This window comes from Oryx dammah, unplaced genomic scaffold (assembly GCF_014754425.2).
Source record: "Oryx dammah isolate SB20612 unplaced genomic scaffold, SCBI_Odam_1.1 HiC_scaffold_23, whole genome shotgun sequence".
Lineage (NCBI taxonomy): Eukaryota > Metazoa > Chordata > Mammalia > Artiodactyla > Bovidae > Oryx > Oryx dammah.
The window spans coordinates 94566147-94586298 of NW_024070207.1; the positions used below are offsets into that span (position 1 = coordinate 94566147).

At 49.4% G+C, this 20152-nt stretch overlaps 1 protein-coding gene across 8 annotated transcripts in view; it reads left to right on the forward strand.

Moving 5' to 3' along the window:
- Window positions 1–19641, forward strand: part of BCOR (BCL6 corepressor) — a 45123-nt gene extending 25482 nt beyond the window's left edge. For 3 of the 8 annotated variants that reach the window (XM_040266359.1, XM_040266362.1, XM_040266360.1), the window contains 11 exons: window positions 116–302; window positions 5850–6110; window positions 6424–6768; window positions 7339–7664; window positions 7934–8188; window positions 12831–12997; window positions 14101–14246; window positions 14634–14747; window positions 14946–15102; window positions 16310–16597; window positions 19386–19641. In XM_040266359.1, the coding sequence (XP_040122293.1) occupies window positions 116–302; window positions 5850–6110; window positions 6424–6768; window positions 7339–7664; window positions 7934–8188; window positions 12831–12997; window positions 14101–14246; window positions 14634–14747; window positions 14946–15102; window positions 16310–16597; window positions 19386–19443 (2304 nt within the window). In that variant the 3' untranslated portion in view covers window positions 19444–19641. Of the gene's footprint in view, window positions 1–115; window positions 303–5849; window positions 6111–6423; window positions 6769–7338; window positions 7665–7933; window positions 8189–12830; window positions 12998–14100; window positions 14247–14633; window positions 14748–14945; window positions 15103–16309; window positions 17480–19385 lie in introns of those variants that run through there. The other 5 variants (XM_040266363.1, XM_040266365.1, XM_040266364.1 and 2 more) reach the window with 3 other exon arrangements.
- Window positions 19642–20152: the final 511 nt, after the last annotated feature.

Consider the following 20152-nt stretch of genomic DNA (forward strand, 5'->3'; position numbering starts at 1 on the left):
AAATTTTTTTGTACATTATTCCCTTTCAAGTCAGTGGGAATGAATTAGCTTTTCTCGTAGGGTTTTTTTTTTTTTTTTTTTTTTTTTTTTTTTTTTATCTCCATTCTCTTCCTAGCGTGCAATGATGCGCTTCTCAGAGTTGGAGATGAAAGAGCGAGAAGGTGGCCACCCCCCAACCAAGGACTCCGAGGTGTGCAAATTCAGCCCCACTGACTGGGAAAGGTTGAAAGGAAGTCAGGACAAAAAGCCAAAGTCGGTCACCCTGGAGGAGGCCATTGCCGACCAGAACGACAGTGAGAGATGTAAGTGAACCCCAGTGGCTTGTGTGTGTACCATGTTGGTGAGAACAGGGCGATTTGGCTGTTTTATATATGAGGCACGTATGAGACATTGTTTCCTGGGATGTGTCTCCTTTTCCAGAGAAGCATTGGTCCCATAGTTAATAACAGTGTAATACAGTAGAGCAGAGGAATGGCGATACAAGACCTCAAGCACAGCAAATATTTTATAGCAGGTAGGGGTATGGGTTTTTGGTAGCAGTGGAATGAATGACACTTGCAGCCAGAGCCAGACCTTCCATAGCAATGGTCTCCTCTAGAAGGAAATGGAGCGTCCTCGTCTTCTCCCTCCAAAAGCAGAAGTTTCGCTAAAATGGGATGAGGGCTGATGAAGGCACCAGCAAGAAGAGCATAGTTATTTTCTGTGGCAGGTTTGTTTGCAGCCATTAGGAGTTGACAGCACACTCCAAGGGCATGGGATAAACAAGGGGGGTGTTTATCACACCCCACTAGACAGGGGGTGTCTTATGTTATGGAGGCAGAATTGGAGAGAAAGCTAGGGCTTGCCTTGAGTCACTCTGCTGTCCCAACCACTGCTCCTCCACTGGGGTTGACTTTAGGATGTGTTCTCAACTTCCTGAGCTCAGGAGGTGTGTTGGCAGTCAGTGGAGGTCTTTGCCTGTTTTCTTCAGTGTGCGTGCTTGGGGTCTGCAGCCCACTCCGGACCCCAGAGACCTCACCAGTGATGGTGAATGAGGGCATGAGGTGAACATAGAGGACAGGGTGGGTGCAGAATCCTCCTGAGACAGGACGGTTGGGGATGGTGGGCACATTTGGGAGCTCTGGGTCCTTGGACGTTGTAGGTGGGAACAGGGTAATTCAGCTCCCAGCGCTGAGGGAGTTGAGAGGAAGCAATACGCTTCTGATGGCTCGACGTCTGGGTGGCAGCTGCTCAGAGAACGGGTCTGTCTAGCCATCCTTGCCAGCCATGGATCTCCGGGCCAGGATTCTGGGTGAGCCATACCAGGACCAGCTGGTTCTGCATGGTGCTTCTCTAGGGAGGGGGACCAGGGTCTGCCTGTTCTGGGGGCATGGTGAGGGAAACTGGAGGAAGGGAGCAGGAAGTTAGCTGGCCTTGAGTCTTCTTGCCTTTTTTTCCAGCAACATGGCCAGACCCAGGGTGGCCACTACCCCTCACATCTCAGTGGCTTTACTTCAGCCTTCTTCCCAGAGAAGTTAATGTGTCCTTCCCCATCTTGCCTGCTGAGCCTCAAGACAAGGCTGGTGGGGAGCAGGGCCTGAGCCCCAGTTGATTTGGAAAGCCGCCTCACCAACCCCCCACCCCCTGCTACCCCTTCCGAGCTCAGGGCATGGGTCTCTTCCTGGAGCACCCAGGACATGGTCCAGTGAGTCATTGAATCACTGCCACCATGGGAGGGCAGGAGGAGGGTTGGGGAAGGTGAGAAGCTCTGTTTGCCTTCTGGAGACTTGTGGTTTGTAGTCGGTTGAGAAGGTTCACCTAATTAAAGGAGCCATTGTCCTTACTGCTGCCTCCGAATCCACAGCACAGCAGGTGTTCAGTCCATTCAACTGGAAATTAATGGGCCTTCCTGCCCTTGAACCATCATATCTTGAGCCCATGCTGGCTCAGAGGGTCCTTCTAATGGGTGTCAGTGTGGTTGAGAGCCGCAGAGTGAGCATGTGGGAGCTGGGGTGGGCTGGGGTCATGAGAGGTCCAGACGTCTCTGTCTGCCTTCCCCCTCCTGAGGTTGCCTTCCCCACGAGTGACCAAGTGCTTCTAAGATGGTGGGGCTTGCAAGTGGCTTGTTCCGAAAAAAAGTGAATTAACTTGAAAATACAGTGACCAGGATTTTCATTTATTTTGATCACTGTTCTTTATGATCGCAGGGGTGGCTGAGTTCAATTTTATTTTGGAAGTTCACCAAATGAGTTTGGAGGTTCCTCAAACTGGGAAGTTCATTATTACTAGGAACCCTCAGTGACATTTGAAAATGGGGTGGGACAAGGAGGCGTTGGCCCCTTTGTTCTCGAACTTGAAATGACCGTCTCCTTTGCCAACCACTTGGCCGGGACAGACCTAAGACCTGCTCGGTAGCAGTGCCGGGCCAGAAACTGGAGGAAACCTCAGTCAAGGGGCTTCATGTAACTTCTTAGCCCAGGGAACTTCCTTCCATATGAGCATCTGCACATTTGTAAACTACTTTTAATTTGAAACAGAGATTCCCTAGGCTCCTTCTGTAGAGGGTATAAGTTTTAACAAGGTTAGCCTTTACTGGCGGTGCTATACTTAAGCTGTAGAGAAGGGGATTTCAATTGTGGGGAGCCCTCCAACATCTCAGAACCCTCCCACCTTGTTTAGGCCTCACTGGGCATGGCTCAACATTGGTGAGGGTGCTTTGTTGCCACGGTGACTTGTAAATGTTGCTATGGTGATGCTTCTCTGAGGTGATGCTATGGCACAACCATGATAAATTATGGGATATATGTGTTGTGAGTCATATGACCACACTGCAGGGAGCAAGTGTTAAACCTCAAACAACACAGCCATGTTCACACCTGCTTAGACTAGGTGACCAAGGGCCCATGGCTTCCCGCTTTTAGGAAGACCAAAAGTAGCAGTGATGGCAAAACCTGATGGTTGGGATCCCCATGTATCTATCTCTCCATCTCCTTTACCCTCAAGGGTAGTCCACTGGGTCCTATATAGTCCTATGGTTAGAACAGTGATTGAGAAGCTCCAGGTGACAGAAGAGCCTCTCCCCCATAGGTGGTGGCCATGGGTATCTTGGCCAGTCAGGGTGGATGTCCTTCAGGGTTCTTCAGGGTTATTATTGGCCTGGGTAAGGTCACACTAGCATAAGGTCTTGCGGGGCCTTAACCGAGAAGAATTGAGATCTTTGCCCTGAAAGACTTGGAAGTTTGGGGGAAGACTGGATGGACCTGTTTGGGAAAAGATCCTGTCACCTAATGGGGAAGAAAACAACTAAGTGATGTGCGTGGGGGGATGATTTCAGTGAGCCCTGACTTGAGCAGTAGAAATTTCCTGAGTGATAGTCCAGGATAAGGAGCCATGGACATTATACCATGGGGTCCCTGGGGACAAAGGACCATTGGGAAGGTCAGGTGCAGGAGCGCCCTCCCTAGCCGAGTGTGTGTGATGCACTCCTGGTCCTGGGGGGTGAAGGGGTACCCTCTGCACCCAGGCAGCTTTTACCAGATGGGAAGCCTAGAGGAGCCCCCAGGAAGGGTCTGACTCATTGGGGTGCACTTACTCTTCCAGGAACAGAGGGAAGAGCTTCCACAGTCACTGCCTGCCCACACCTGAGAAACTGTCATCATAGATCCCCCAAGGGGTTTTCTATGGGCAAGAAATACTGGCCTTTTGTAGCCAAAGATATAAAGTAATTTCACTGTTAACCAAGGTAGCTGGCCTTGAGGGTGAAAATTTAGATGGAAAACCTTCTCCCTGAGCAAGATGCCTCCTTAGATAGATTGAGACTGTTACAGATACAGGGTTAAAATGTAATAGGTGAAAGTGGAATCAGAAACACTGAGGGTAGACAGCTTCTTCATGTGATTGGGGACATCTCAGATGGGCAGGGCTCCACACTGACGGCATTCGCTGACATCACCCAGTTATCTCTCCTTCCAAACCACCGAGTTGGAACCATCTTTCCTAGCTAAAGTAGGTGGGGGGAAACTCACTTTGAATGAACTTTAAAATTGGACATGGGGGTTTGTCAAGTAGCCGTTACACTTTTCATGGGTCCCCTTCCATGGGGCTTTTAGGAAAGGCTGATTGGACCAGAGAAGTCCAGTGGTGTAACCAGGAGGGCTCACCTTTTAAGATAGCGTACATTTCAGGCCTGAAATTCAGGCTGCTCTGAAAATCTTGGCATCTTTTGGTTAAAGGAATTTTTCCAGCCTTTCCCTGTGTTTCTGAAGCACACCCACAGGAGGAGGCTTGCAGTAACACTCCCACTGTACAACTGAAGGGGGCCGAGTTGTAAAGAGGCGCTGTTCCTGCCAGAGTGGTTCAGAGGGTCACAGAGCGGCCAAAGTGAGAGTTGCAGCACACCCTCTTCCCAGGCCCTCAGTGATCTGGACTATATCCCCCTTGAGCACAGGCCAGGAGTCTGGGATTTTTCCTGCTGCCATGACAGGAGACCCAAGCAGTTGAGGTGATTCCACCAGTCCTTGGCAAGGGTAGACGGGGATCTGTCCCACCTTGGGATGCCCTTGGAGAAAAGATCAATGGGTTCCAGCATTGAGAACATAGGCCAGGCTAGCCAAGGCCAGGGTGACATTTGTCCCCACAACTGACTGCCATTAAATGCTGGGAATGCCCCCACAAGAGAGGTTGATTAGGGGGCTAGCCAGCTGGGCAGAAATGTGATATATGGGAACATGAAGAGTGTGTCTATGATTTCATTTAGAAAGATGTGCTCAAGGAGCTTAGCTTGGGTGTTAACGGAGATACCAAAGTCATACATCACCACCACCACCACCCCCCCACCCCCCCCACCCCCGTGATGGTCAGGGTCATCTTAGGGGAACACCTTAACATCACAGCAATAATTATGGAATTATTTGTGTGCTAGGAAAAAATACGATCAGCAATGCAATCAAACTGTTCTTTGGCTGGAGCAAAAGTGAGGAGTGATGTGAGGCTGGGATGATTGGAAGAAAAGCCCCAAGTGGTGCTAGGTTGAGTGGAGGGAGCTGAAGCAGGCAGGGCTAGGGTGTGAGCGGTTTAACCCCCAGTGAAGGGGGTGGAGTCTCGTCTTTGGAACATGGAGGAGTGCCCCACTCCCCCTGTGGGTGGCAGTGAAATGCTTTTCCCCCAATGGTTGTGGAAGGAGGACACAGGACTTGTAGTGATCTGGTTGAGTTCTTTGAAACTGCCCTTCATCTTTGTACACACAACAGGAAGCCTTGGCTTTGCCAGGCTTCCTCCTCCCTTGGTCTCCCAGCCTCCCACCATTCTTGCCCTGCCCTCTTCACCCTTGGCCCTGCTGACCCAAGTGAACATTGGTTCTGTCCCTGTGGCATTTGGGGGACATTTGGTCTTTTTATTACATCAACCTTTTATTTCAAAATAATGACTTCAGCAGCTGTTTCCTGGCTTAAGCTTGCTGCGGGCTCACCTACCTGCAGTTGGTAAAGGTCCAGGAGGGGACCTGAGTGCCATCAAAGTTGACCAACTGGAGGTGGCAGGCGGGCAGTTCTCTTATGTGCTTAGAAGAGTGAATTGATGCCTCATCTTGACTTTGTCCGACCTCAACTATGGACACGGAGAAGGGCAGTAGTGAGTGTCCCACACCCCTCATTTTCTGGGCAGAGTATCTTCAGCTGCCCTTCCTTTGGGACATGGTCTTTCCGAGGGTCTCGTGCTTCCAGCACGGGAAACCCCCAGTCTCCAAAGGAGCGTCCATTGGTAGCAGATTACCTCAGGCGTAGGGATCCAGCGCGCAGGGATACCGTCTGCTCCCCTGCCCGCCCCGTGACCTTTGTTCCTTCCTTCCCTGTTCTCCCCACCCACCCCCCCAGGCGATTTTAGTGCCGGAAGCAAACACGACCCCTTCCAAGCCCCAGAGGACAAAGATGTTTCTGTGGAGAAATACTTCCTGGACCGGCAGCCGGTGAGCGATCCCTCCGCTGACCAGGCCACCCCAGACATGCCGCACAGCCCCACCCTCCGGGTGGACAGAAAGCACAAGGTCTCAGGGGACAGCAGCCACACTGAGACCACTGTGGAAGAGCTCCCTGAGGACCCGCTGTTGAAAGCCAAGCGAAGACGGGTCTCCAAAGGTGAGCTTGGCCTGGCTTCCGGCCCCACAGGGCATTCAGGGGAAGTAAAGTCCAGGGGTGGAGCAGTGGAAGGTTCCAGTCCCACCTTGGAGCCCTTGGGGCAAGCCGCTCACACCTCCCCCGTCCCAAGCCAGGTACAGGAACCCAAAGATGACCAAAGGCAAATAGGCCCCCGCCTCCCGAGACTTGGTGACAGGTTCCACAGTGACCGCGCCCCTCCCCTCCCCTCCCCCACCCCGTCAGTGATGTATAAGACATTTTGTTCCCCGCCCCAGGGGGCTTTTTGATTAATTTGTAGTTATTTCTCCATTAGATGACTGGCCTGAGAGGGAAATGACAAACAGTTCCTCTAACCACTTAGAAGAGCCACATTATAGTGAGCTGACCAACCTGAAGGTGTGCATTGAATTAACAGGGCTCCATCCCAAAAAGCAACGCCACTTGCTGCACCTTAGAGAACGGTGGGAGCAGCAGGTGTCGGCAGCAGAGAGCAAACCTGGCCGGCAGGGCAGGAAGGAAGTGACCCAGGCAGCTCAGCCTGAGGTTGCCGCCCAGGGCAATAACGTCTCCGAAGAGAAACCTGGCAGGAAAAGGGCAGAAGCCAAAGGCAACAGAACCTGGTCGGAAGAGTCCCTCAAATCCAGTGACAGTGAACAAGGTATGCACGGGGTTTTGGGGGGGGTTTCCTGGAGGATGGGTCACCTGCCCTCTGTGGGAAAGGGCCCTGGAGGGGACCTGAGCTCCATCCAAGTTGACAGAGTAGTATGTGGCAGGTGGGGAGTTATCTCCATGAGGTCCTTTCAGCCTCCACGCTTCCTTCTGGAATATACCGTGAGGAGGGAGCTCCATTTCCTGGGCTGCACCTCACCCGGCTCATGGCTGGGCAAGGAAGGGAGGCCCTGGGTGACCCCTCATTCCAGGCTCAGGCAGTCCCCAGTTGTCGCGTTCCAAACACCCAACACCCCCTATGGGTGGGGGCTGGAGAGCCGGAAGGGCTGGATTCTGCCCCCCTCGTCCGGGCCCTTTGAAACAACTTGCCATTTGGCATTTGAATGTGGGATAATTAAAATATTAATGCTTTGAAAACATAATTGGTATATCTTTAAAAACTGAAGCCGCTCCAGTGATCAGTGGTAACAATGGGCTTTTCTTTCCTCACCGTGTAACGCCTGCTTTTTCTCTCCCCACCCCCTGCCTCCTGCCTGGCCCCCCCCCCCTCCGGATTTAGGTTTGCCTGTGTTCTCCGGCTCTCCGCCCATGAGGAGCTTTTCATCCACCAATTTAACCGGCAGAAAGCAGAGTCAGCCAAGCTGTACGGCAGGCTCGAGGCTGCCTGCCAAACAGCAGAAAATTAAAGAAAGCCAGAAGACAGATGTGCTGTGCACGGACGAAGAGGAGGATTGCCAGGCTGCCTCCCTGCTGCAGAGATACCCCGACAACAGCGAGAAACCATCCGGGAAGCGACTGTGCAAAACCAAGCATTTGATCCCGCAGGAGCCCAGGCGGAGCTTGCCGCTGCCAGGGGACTACTACGTGGAGAATGCCGATGGCAAGGTACCTCTTGCCCCCGGCACTCCCCCCTGGGTCGTACCAGCGCATCCTGCCTGACCCGCTTCTCCGCTTCTGGGGTCAAAGGTTTCCTTTTCCTGAACACCCTCCCCCAAAATGTCACTGCCCTGTCCTAGGGGGCCTGTCTCCTGGGTGGTGCTAAAGAAAACTCAACCCCTTCTTCCCCCACCCCCACCCCCACACAAAAGAGGAGGGGAAAAGCGCTATGGCAGAAGGACATTCCACAATGTGTGCGCTGCCCGTTTTCTTTGTAGGTGACCGTTCGGAGGTTCCGAAAGCGGCCTGAGCCCAGTTCTGACTATGATCTGTCACCGGCCAAGCAAGACCAGAAGCCCCTGGACCGTCTGCAGCAACTGCTACCAGTTGCGCAGACGTCACAGCTGCCCCGCTCAAGTTCTCCGCCAGAGGCCACCCAGTCCCGCCCGATGCCACCAGAAGCGCGGAGGCTTATTGTCAATAAGAATGCAGGCGAGACGCTCCTGCAGCGGGCTGCCCGGCTGGGCTACGAGGTGAGCATCCTCGTGGGTGCGCTGGATAACCGGCCGCCGCTCCGGGGGTGGGGGCCCCATTGGCAGGGGCGGGGGCTGGAACCTCAGAGCCCAACTCTCCTCCACGTGGGGGGCTGGGCTGGGTGTTCCAACGGGATGTTTGCGTTAGCCCCCGCTCACACTGCTGGCTCTTTGGTGGCTTGTTCAGTCGCGGTGTGCAAAGAAAAACCTCTCTGATGTTTACTTCGTGTTCAGGCAGGTAGGCTGCTTCGGCATCTTCCAGTCTGGCTCACTTATCTCTGATATAAAATCTGACCTAACCCAGGGCTTGGCGACTAGGGGAATTTTAATGAGCCCTTTTGGATTCTGATTAGCAAGGGGGAGAGAAGTTATTAACTCTACTTTTGACTGCTGCGCTGTTTGGAGGCAGAGTGATGCCTCCGCCCCCGCCCCCGCCGCCCCCCACCCCCCACCCCCACCGTGGGGTAACAGCGGGAAATGTATGTGCAGAGTAGGGGTGGTGATGGGGCAGACCTGAGGGGTCTCTTTGAGAGGGTACTGGAGCCCAGGGCTCATGGTAGAGGGGGTTTGATCCTTATCCAGAAGTCCTGGTCCACACTGCTGTATCCCAACCCAAACCCAGCACAGCTGATGACAACCATAACCTCTACTGCCAGGGCAATATAGATAGAAAGATAACTGATATCTTTCTAAGCCTGTGTGATCCACTGTAACTCCCTTCACCCTTGTAAGGGAGGCATCTTGATGTGGCGGTAGCTAGGACTAGCCCACTTCCAGATGAGGAGACTGAGCCTCAGGGGTTAACTGATACTGGCAATCTACAGTCTGGCTCCACGGGCGGCGGGGCCCCCCCCCCCACGCTCCTCACCAAGACTGGCTCACATTGGAATTGCCCTTTCTACAGTTTAGAACCTCTGTGAGATAGATGACTCCTTCTGCCCTGTGCTCCTCCTCCACCGCACTTGTCAGCTGCAATTGTGATGTAATAGCCCACAGGGCAGAGGCATTTTTTCAAGCTGGCATCAGCCCTCTGGGAGTTGAATGGTCGCAGTAAAATGCAGCTCAGCAGGCTGAGCGCGTGGAAGTGTGGACTAGCACTGGGGTGGCAGGACCCATGCGGGCCAGGAACCCTGGCTCCCCCACCCCCAGCTCCCACACCCCCAGCCAGCTCTGTGGAACCCCTGTCCCCTTGTCCATAATGCCCTAAGCCCTTTGAGATATGTCCACCTCAGCCCCTCAAGGCATGACTGTCGGTGGGACGTTGGAAGCACCTGTACTTTAGTTCAAGGCTTGAATGTGCTGCTGTTTATATCTACATGTCTTTTGGAGACCTCTCCATTAGCTAGAGAGAACTTTCTGGTGGTTCACGCAGTTACTTTAAGATGAAGTCCAAGGAGCACCCAAGTGGTTTTCCTAAGAGCAGAGAACAACAGCACCTAGGTGGACAAAGTGGCCGTTGCACATGGTGCTAAGCTAGGCCCCATGTGCCAAGTATTTGCTCAGTACTAGTTGTGGTTGAGAACATATACTCCTGGTATGGGGGTAGGGTAGGAAGCCTACTTGGCATCATTTCCACCAGTCTCCCTTTGGGACCAGAGACTTCAAGAGACCCTTGTTGGTCCTTTAAGAAAGTTTCCATTTCTGTTTGGTGACTCTGAGGTCTGGACCAAGGGGCACTTGATCCATGCTTTTTTTAGCCTACCTGGCCTTCGATTGTACAGGAGGCCATGGGAATGTTTGTGGTCAGACTTGGTTTTCTTCAAATGTACATTTCAACATGTAGGTTATACACTGATTATCACCAGTTTTGATAGTGATCATTGTGACTTGTAGATGAATGCTTTCAACTTTTTTATCCAACTTTCTGGGATTTCTCTAGGCAGAATTATAAATGTTGGGATGATGGCCCAGTTGGGAGGTTTGACAATTTAAACCTTTTAACATTGAAGGATAGTTTACTTAACCAAATAAGGGTGTGCTTTGAACACACCTGGGGAGGGTTTTTCTGAAGTTTTGTCTTCACCATTCATTGTTGGTGATTTTCTGCTTATACCATGTTGCAGTAAAGGCAATCTGAGCTTTATATCATAATGATCTGGTTCTGGAGACACGCTCTGGCTTCAGATCTGCTTTCAATAGATTACTTGTGTGGCCAGAGACCTCAAACCTTTCCTTCTCCAGAAAAAGGCTTGTGCTTCTTAGGCTAAAATGCCAACGTGCAACCCCATGCGTGTGCACTTAGTGGTAATGGTTAAATTTTCTATGAATTGAATAAATCATGTTTTTAAAAAAGTTAATGAGGCATTTAATTAATTAACAATGTCGGGTTTATGGCCTGTATGGTTACATTTTGCGGTTAATGGCGTTCAGCTTATAGCCACTTAACAGAGAGTTGTCCAACAAAAACAGTTTGATTTTGTTTGGAAATGGGTGGGCTGCCCTTCAAACACTCCCATTTCTAGCAGAGAAAATAAACCAAGAGATGTGTTGGGCAGACAGACTTGCTTGACCTCATCACCTTTCTCTCTGTTGGTAACGGTGGTTGCCATCCGTTTAGAGACCAACTCTCTCCCAGCTAGGAGAGTGTGGTTAGCCCACTGACCCCAATAGAGATGGCCTGTGGGATGTTCATCATGGATAGATTGCATCCCTTGGGCCTTTTGAATCTTGCCAGCCAACCAGCTACCAAAGACTTGAATTATAGGTCTAGTACTTCATGTTAATTGAACTTGGGGTTTAATTTCTCTGGGCCTCAATTTCTCTTAAGTGTTCAATGAGGATAGTACTACCTTCCTTTCCTGACATCTCCTGGGTTCCCGTGAGATGATGGAAGATGTCCTTATCTGGGGCAACGAGAAGCACTGTGTAAATAGCAGCATCAGCATGGTTGCGTTAGGTCAGACTGGGCTGTGGGGCTCCTGCTGCCTTTGCTGATGTCCTCCAGGAACAGAGATTTGACTTACCCGTCAGCTTTGATGGTCTTTCATTTCTAGGTCCCCTTGAATTGGCCCTGGTAGCAATGAAGGTTTCCAGGTGAAGGTCATGATTGTCAGAGCAAATAAATCCCCAGTTGGTAGGACCTAGGCAGGCCGCCAGGACTTGGGGTAAACTGATCTGTACATAACAGTTGGTGGCGTTCAGACCTGATCTGGAGCCACGTAACGGGGCCTCTCCCTGACTGGGGCATGCAGCTCCATTAGATTGCAGCCGTCCACTCGAGTCTGGCTACTGAGGGCCTGCTAAGGGAGCAGCAGCTTCATGCAGTATCCTGGATACCAGGGCTCAGGATAGGTGGCCCGGGAGCCCAGAGGATTGTGGGCTTTCTGGCAGGTTGGGATGTGAATGAAGAAACACCTTCATGGGCCTTTTCCCTTCCTCCCCTTGTTTTGGAAGGCAGCTGCCACATTGACCTCACCGATGGCCAGGTTTACCAGCATGCCGCAGTGAGTGGTCTCACCTTTGATTGGCATGTCCTCCGAAGGTCCTAAAAGGTTTTATAGAACCCATCTCATACCTACGGGTGGCTAGAATGGACCCTGTTATAGGTTACACAGATGAGTTAGTTAAGAGTTGTCATAAGGAGGTCTGCTTTGACCCCGTCCCATCCCCCTTTACCAAGTGGACTGTGCATTGGGTTGCCTGCACACTCTGCCTACCCCTGGCTCTCAGAACCTGACAGCTCTCTGCTGGGCATGACTTGGAAGAAAACAAGTATAACGTGTTTTCTGGTGGCAAATGCTTTCGTTGTGTTTGAAAACTTTCTTAATCAAGGTAATAAAACATTGAATAAATTACCGCTCTGCTAACTGGGAGCGGTTCATATTAATATTTTAACACGCCAAAGAAGTAAGATTAATAACAGTGATTCTAACACACACTCTTAACATAGAACACCTTCGGGGAAGGGGGAAGGGAAGACTTGTTTTATTTGCTTCTTGAAATGTGTAGGTTGTCGGGGGGAATGAGGCATAATAGAGGGTGGGGTTATTTGGAGCATTTTGTGTCATTCCTTGAGGATGGACAGAGAAAGCTTCTGTTTGATGCTATGGAACATACAAATAGCATTTGAGGCCCAGGTTCTGATTTGGGGTCTTCACTGGAGGTGTGAGGATGTGGCTCACCTAAGTGTCTGTCCCTCCTTCTCTAACCTGAGGGATGTTCTTCAGCAGATTTCAGCTTTCTTTACGCATCAGTCATCAATGCTTAAACATGTGTTGTCAACTATTGCCACCGACAGAACAGACCGGTCAAGGGAGAATGGTCTATACTTGGCCTTGTGTCATCTAAGATGTTAGCAACTGTCGCACCTCTGTATGGGCCATACCAGCCCCTGGGCTAAGGGGTTTCATGGCTCTCTGAATGCATCCTCTCAGCAGCCCTGTGGAAGCTTGGGAGAAGTTCAAGGGCAGCTTGCCCTGGGCCAGGCCACTGGGGCAGCAGAGCTCTAGACAACGCTATCTGCATCTCCAAGCCCTTCCCACAAGCTTTTGACCCCTCACCAGGACACCCACCGCACTTCAGTGAGCTGTTAGATCCAAGGATGTATGCCTTTGAAAGTGGGCACTGCCAAGCTATGGAAAGGCCACCCTTGGAAGGTTCACTGTGTGGTGGTCTGATGGCATCCCCTACCTTATTCCCACAGGAAGTGGTCTTATACTGCCTGGAGAATAAGATTTGTGATGTGAACCATCGAGACAATGCGGGTTACTGTGCCCTGCATGAAGCTTGTGCAAGGGGATGGCTCAATATTGTACGACACCTCCTTGAATATGGCGCTGATGTGAACTGCAGTGCCCAGGATGGGACCAGGTGAGTGGTGGGGAACCCCAGGAGGAAAGATGGAGTGTGAATACCATGTAAGCACACTGATGGAATCAGACATCTTTCTGGCAAATTTACATAGTTCTATGTACTTAGTGATGCTCTCATGGACAGAAATCCCTGAAAATGTTGCACCTGCATGGATAATCAGGGGTGTTGCCTTTTAGGGCCCCATACTCTTTACCAGCATCTGTTCAATCACCATATTTAAAGTACACGTGCATTGAAAGTCCCTGGAGTACAGACAGGACCAGGGGCCAGTGGCTTCAGAGGATCTGCAGTGGTCACCCACACCCCGGCCCCCACTCTGTCCTTGACCTTGGTTTATTGGCCAGAGGCCCAGGTCTGAGTCAGCCCAAGCATCTTCTGGATTGTGCCTGGGATGCTACCAGGAGGCAGGGCACTAGGGCTTTCCTGACAGTCATAAAATGAGCAAAACTGAAATGTATTTGGTGGTTCATGGTTTCCAAAAAGCATTCTTTCCAGATGGGACTGTGGGCTGTGTTCCCAATCCCAGTAGACATAGGAAGGACTCTGGACCCTCCTGAGAACTCACCCTGCCTGCCGACTGCTTCTGAGCCAGAGGGTTGACCATTGATCTCCAAGTTGGTTTCAGGAGAGGTTCTACTTTGCCCCTAGTTTCTTTTAGAAATGGCAATCTTTTTTATTTTTTTTTAATGGTATAAATAATTGCTTGTCATGTCGGCTTCCATGATATTGGGATTTTTTTCCCTCATAAGTTATCTTCTTACAGTCTGTCACTATTTAAGTTCATTGGGAAAGTTTTCATCATGGCCTGACATCCTCCTCAGGCTAAGTGGATTAAGAGAGGTTTGCATTCGAGAATTAGGCCTGAGATAGTCTCTTCATCTGTCCTATAAAGGGTTAAGTATAGAAATAATAATAGAGTGATTCATCATTTGACAGTGGGCCAGTCACAGTGCCTCAGTTTCCCCATGTGGAATGGCAGTGACTGTACACTCCCCTCCTCGGTGAAACAGCAGCTTGACCACACAGTCCATTTTGCCTTTGTGTCGTTAGAGGGAAACATCATGTCCACAGGTATAATCAATCCCCCACACCTCTCTTAGGCCTCTCCACGATGCCGTCGAGAATGATCACTTGGAAATTGTCCGCTTGCTCCTTTCCTATGGTGCTGACCCCACCCTGGCTACGTACTCAGGTAGAACCATCATGAAAATGACCCACAGCGAACTTATGGAAAAGTTCTTAACAGGTATGACAGAGATCACGAAATGGTCTGGTTCAGGCATCTAGATGGGCCGGGTTCCCCCCACCCCCACCCCACCTCGTTTTACACTCACTGGGAAAGTTGGCGGAACATTAGTCTGTCAAACAGATACATACTTGAGTGTTGCATGGGATGGCTGGGAAATTCTGAGCTGGCCAGGCCTAGCTTTTGTTTGGCAGGCAGGGGCGGTGAGGCGGACTGTCACTTGGGAAGGCAGGTAGATGCATATGCAGCTTATAGTTAGATACCTGGAGGCGTGTGCAGAGGGACTTGTCTGGAGATAAACCTGCCAGCCCCAGCGTGAGATTCTCCCGACCTCCACCAGCATTTGCCTCTAGCCAGCAGGTGTTTTGTTTCCCTCTCTCTCTCCAGATTATTTAAACGACCTGCAGGGTCGCGATGATGATGACAGCAGCCCCAACAGCAACAGCAACAGCAGCTGCAACAGCAATGCCTCTTGGGACTTCTATGGCAGCTCTGTGTGTGGTGAGCAGCATTGTTCGTTTCAGTTGGGTGGGGAAGACGTGCAGGAGTTAAGAGAACTTTTCTCTCTAGTGTGGATGAAGGCTTGGGGAGGGTGCCATGAGCAGGGCTGGCTTGGGAAAGACTTTCTGTTTGGAGAACAGCTAGAATCTTGCTCTGGCTTAACTGATCCCCCCTTCTCTCTCGTTTGCCCTCCTTTAGAACCAGATGATGAAAGTGGTTATGACGTTTTAGCAAACCCCCCTGGACCAGAGGACGAGGACGATGATAACGACACCTGCAGCGACGTGTTTGAATTCGAATTCTCAGAAAGCCCCCTCTTGCCGTGTTATAATGTCCAAGTGTCCGTCGCTCAAGGGTGAGCATGCCCAGCGTGATGTTGAGAAGCAGCAGATGAGGGTCGGGGGGTGGGGGGTGAGTGAACTCCTCACCAAGTGTCCACCAACTTCACATACTGCAGTAGAACTTTGCCAGGAAAGGGGTGGGGTGGGGTGGGGGATCCCAGCAAACTGCCCTCATCGGAATACACCCCAGAGCCCAAAGGACACAAGAGCCAGTGGCTAGAATTGCTCACAATTTCAGTCACTACAGTCTTGGGGAAAGGATCCTCCTTGGGAGTCCCCCACAAAGGACCACTGTAGGGGCTGTCCAAGGCACCCAAGGTCCACTGGACGACACTAATGTAGCCTCTCCTTGTGTAAGATTAGGTAAAGCCGTATGTGGCACCTGGAATCTTCTGTATCCTCGGACTGGGTCAGATAGAGTTTTGCCCCTATTAGTCAGGCCACTGTGCCCCTGCACCCAATCCTCCAGAGTGAACATGTCAGGAGACATTGCTCTGCTGTGTGTTGACCCCTTGCTTAAGGAGTAGCATCCTCCTCGGACTGTGAGCCTGGGAATGTGTCTGTTCATCTGTTCTCGTGCTGACGGTCTCTTAGAAATAGAGCTCATAAAGCGTAGCAAGGGACAGCATGGAAAGGTTGTACCCCCTTCCTTTGAGAAAGCCTCACTCCCAGCAACATTGAGGGGCAGGTTGGAGGTATAGGAAAGGAAAGGAAAGACAGGCGACCTTCCCTGTTTCTCATGCTCTCTCCATGAGGGTCAGAAGAGAGGAGAGATCACAGAGGTGTTTGCCATCTGCCTTGGGTTTGCAAACAGACGAGTTTTCCCTTGTGACTAGAACCGGGGCGGGAGGGGGGGATGGGGGGGTGGAGACTCACTTGGACAGGGTGACCTGAGTTGTGGCTGGAGCTGAGGGACCAAGCCTTTGCCTGGGGTGTGTCCATCCATTCTAGAGGTGCCGGGGCGGCCTGTAACAAGGCTCATTCATGGATGCTGCTCCCACTTACGTCTAAATTGGCTGATCCGTCCTAGATAGTTTCTTAATACATGCACATGGGTCCAGAGTTCCCTGCTAGAAGTAGATCTTAGTGAGAAGTGGAGTGAGCAAAGTAATCAAAGCAGAAGTAACTGGCCCTTGTTACCACTGAGAGACCAGTAGTTCATAGTTGGGAGAGCTTTTAATTTTGCCAGAAACTCAAACCACTGTCCTTTCTCTGGTGCAGGCCTCGGAACTGGCTATTGCTTTCAGATGTGCTCAAGAAATTGAAAATGTCCTCCCGCATATTTCGCTGCAATTTCCCAAATGTGGAAATTGTCACCATTGCAGAGGCTGAGTTCTATCGGCAAGTGTCAGCAAGCCTCTTGTTCTCTTGCTCCAAAGACCTAGAAGCCTTCAATCCTGAAAGCAAGGAGCTCTTAGATCTGGTGGAATTCACAAACGAGCTTCAGACTCTGCTGGGCTCATCCATGGAGTGGCTCCACCCCAGCGACATGGGCTCAGACGACTGCTGGTGAGCTCGCCAGGGCCCGCCGTGTACAGTGTGTCATAGTGTTTATCCTTGTGCATATGTGTCATAATACGACTATTTCTGTAAAGAAGGGACACTATTACATATGAAAATATCTCTTCTTTATATAAGAGACATGACTCCAGTCGGAAGGACTCAGAAATAAGTTTTTTTCTTTTTAAACTTTTAAGTCAGTTTTTTTGAAGTTGTTAAAAATGTTTCTTTACTTTTCAGTGCACACATGCTTTGGGATATGTTTGTTTTTACTCAGAACATTTGTTTCTTTTCTTTTTTAAGGAGAAAAAAAAAAACAAGGAAAAGGAGCTCCACACTTTGACTTAATTTCATGTAAAGCTCCCATGACAAAGGCCGTAACTGTTGAGAGTGTGGTCAGAACTGTGTGGTTGGTTTGGGGGGTTGTATTCGGGGAAGGCACTTGGAGATATCGTAACTTTATGTTTTGTTTACAGTGTACCTGCTCGGGCCAGGTCAATGCTATTGGATGTGATCCAGTAGTATGTAATATACATTCAAACCATATCCACACACAACAACTAATTGTATGAAACTTTTATATCCTAATTTAAAAGCTGTGAAATTACTTTTCACACATCAAACCGGATTGTTTATATGTTTAAACATTTTATGCTCTTATTTAAAGAAGACTTTGAGCTATTTTTTTCTGTACCCTGTAAAATATTGAAAACTAACATAATATGTTGAGGTTGCTTGAAATTGTACATAAAACTAAAATTTTCTGAAGTGTGTGTTTATGTATGAAACCTGTGTTTTAACTTTGTAAGTAAATTCTCTGCCTTTGTATTTATATTTTACAAAAATTTTCTTAAAAGGCAATAAACCTGTTGAGGAAAGGAGAAAATTGAAGTACCTTGTGTCCTATGTATTTTCCTAAAACATTACTGTTGGCAATTTTTTTTTTAAGTGTTGTTGATGGTCAGTTCCCTATAGATAACTTTAGGCCACTTTATAGTCTCTATGAACTGAAACAGACTAGATTTCAGGGAAGTGAGACTCAGAAGACAATTTAAAGTTCTATCCCCATTGCTCAGTTCATAGACCTATATTTTGATGGTTCTCAGATCCTTCTCTACCTGATCTCTGATGGCCTAGAAAACTTTTATGTTGCCTTTGACCTTGATGGACTACAGAAGCTTCATCATGGCTAACCCTTTATCTTTAGGAGTATTTTTTCAGAAATAGGACTTTTATTATGTCACTTTTCCCTCCAGACCTCATGTTTTTCTGTTACATTTTAGCATCAAGTTCAAACCTGCCTGGCCCCAATAGTCAAGGCTTGTAGTTATGACCACTCTGCTATTCTCCTGCTGTTTCTTCTTACAGCAGTATTCCTGTTGGGTACTATCAGTTGGCACTCAGTTTCCATTCTGCATCTTTTAATTCCTTTCTTCACTGCAGAGGCTAGAAACCTGAATATTACTAGACTCCCTTGCAGCTAGAATTCTGAATCATGGTTAGGTTTGGAAGGCAAAGTGAGGGAGAGGTGTCTTCCTGCTCTACAAGCTGCTGTTAAGGTTAAGGAGACATGTTGAACAGTTAGAGTGACTCAATCAGCCTTTCAACAGTGGGTCTTTAGCTTTGTGAGTAATGGGATGCAGTAGTGATTGTGGTAATGCCTGGATGACAACCTCAGTAGACTGTTCTTAAATCCAGTGGTTCTGGTGTCATCCTTGACACATTCCTCCAGCCCTCCCAAAGATTCCTTGTATCAAATCCGTTTGTGATCAGAATGCTGTTAGTGGTTTTCAGTCTTACAGTGAACTCTGAGAACACCTAGGCAGACAAGATGGAAGGGGCCATGGAGATGATGTACTTGAGTAGGGTCTTAATGTATGGAGAGGAAAGGGTCCTGTAAGCTGTGTGACCTGGCAGGTGGGGAAAGAGCCATTTGTGGGAACAGGGAAATCCAGTACTGTCAGATGTGAGATGAGAGTCCGACTCTTTGCGACCCCATGGACTGCAGCACACCAGGCTTCCCTGTCCATCACCAACTCCTGGAGCTTACTCAAAGTCATGTCCATTGTGTCAGTGATGCCATCCAACCTTCTCATCCTCTGTTGCCCCCTTCTCCTCCTCCTCCCACCTTCAATCTTTCCCAGCATCAGGGTCTTTTTGAATGAGTTGGTTCTGCACATCAGGAGCCCATTGTTGGTGAGTACCAAATGAAGTTTGGGATGTATCCTGAAGACAAGGAAATCAGAGAACAGTGTTCTCAATTTATCCACTTTATTTATTACTTTTAAAAATTATATTTTTAAATTTACTTTTGGCTGTGCTGGGTCTTGCTGCGTGGGCTTTCTCTAGTTGCAACGAGCGGGGGCTACTCTATTGCAATGTGTGGGCTTCTTTACTTCGGCGCCTCTCGTTGCAGAGCATGAGCTCTACAGCATGTGGGCTCCAGTAGTTGTGGTGTGTGGGCTCAGTGTTCTCAGCTCCTGAGCTCTAGAGCATGGGCTCAATAGTGGCGGTGCACAGGCTTAGTTAGTTGCATGTGGGATCTACCCGACCCAGGGATCAAACCCATGTCTTCTGCATTGGCCAGTGGATTCTTTTCCACTGAGCCACCAAGGGAGCCCTATTATTTATTTTATTTTTTAGATCATAAAAAAATATACTTTGATTGTTTTTTAAAAAAGAATCTCAACATTTCAGAAATAGAGGTTCTTGTCATCCCAAACTAACCCTTTCTCCCATTCCCCACCCGAAAAGTTAAAACCAGTGTTAACAGTTTTGCTGAACTTTTGTTTTTTAGGAAGTCACCTCAGATAGCAAGTGGAAGTGGTCACGCACAAAGCAAAAGAAATGATTGAAATGAAAGAGCACTGGTGAGCCTGAATTAACAGGCAACGAGGGGCCCCCAAGTGCCCCAATTAAAGCAAAGAATAACAACTCCAAGGTATTTGGCTCTTTGTATTTGCATTTGGGCTGGAGTTAAAGGGTGGGCTGGCAACCAACTGAGGTTCTCTCCTGGATGAAGGTCATTCTATTAATTAAGAAAATAAGTGGGAGCCCTAGGTTTAAGGGGTGCCGGGGAGGTTATGGGCTTGGTTTAGGAGACATTTAAGGTTATGGTTCATGCAGTTGGAGGAGCCATTGGTAAGTTAGAACACTTACTGTAAGAAACATCAGGTGTTTGAAAACGTGGATGAAGAACAGCTAAAGAACTGATTCTAGGTAGAAATGAGCTGTCCATGGCCTAGGAAAGGTTGGATGTCAAGGAGCTCCCTAGCGGTTAAGAGGTGCCATAGGTGTGGGTGCATCCTGCCCCCCTCCATGGGAGCAGAGGGAACACCAGTAGAGACGACATCCCACTGGGTGTAGAGTAGCTTTCCATAGTGAAAATAACAGTGCAAATGAGATCTTACTAGCCGTAGCAGGCTCCCAGGCAATGAATCCCTCATAGCACAGGTGGAGAATAGAAGTATTCTATTCTCTGAATAGAAAAGAATTCTGAAGGTGTAAAGATTGAGGGCATGCTCTTCATCCTATCCTATCTCCTGGCTACAATGCGGTTGTGAC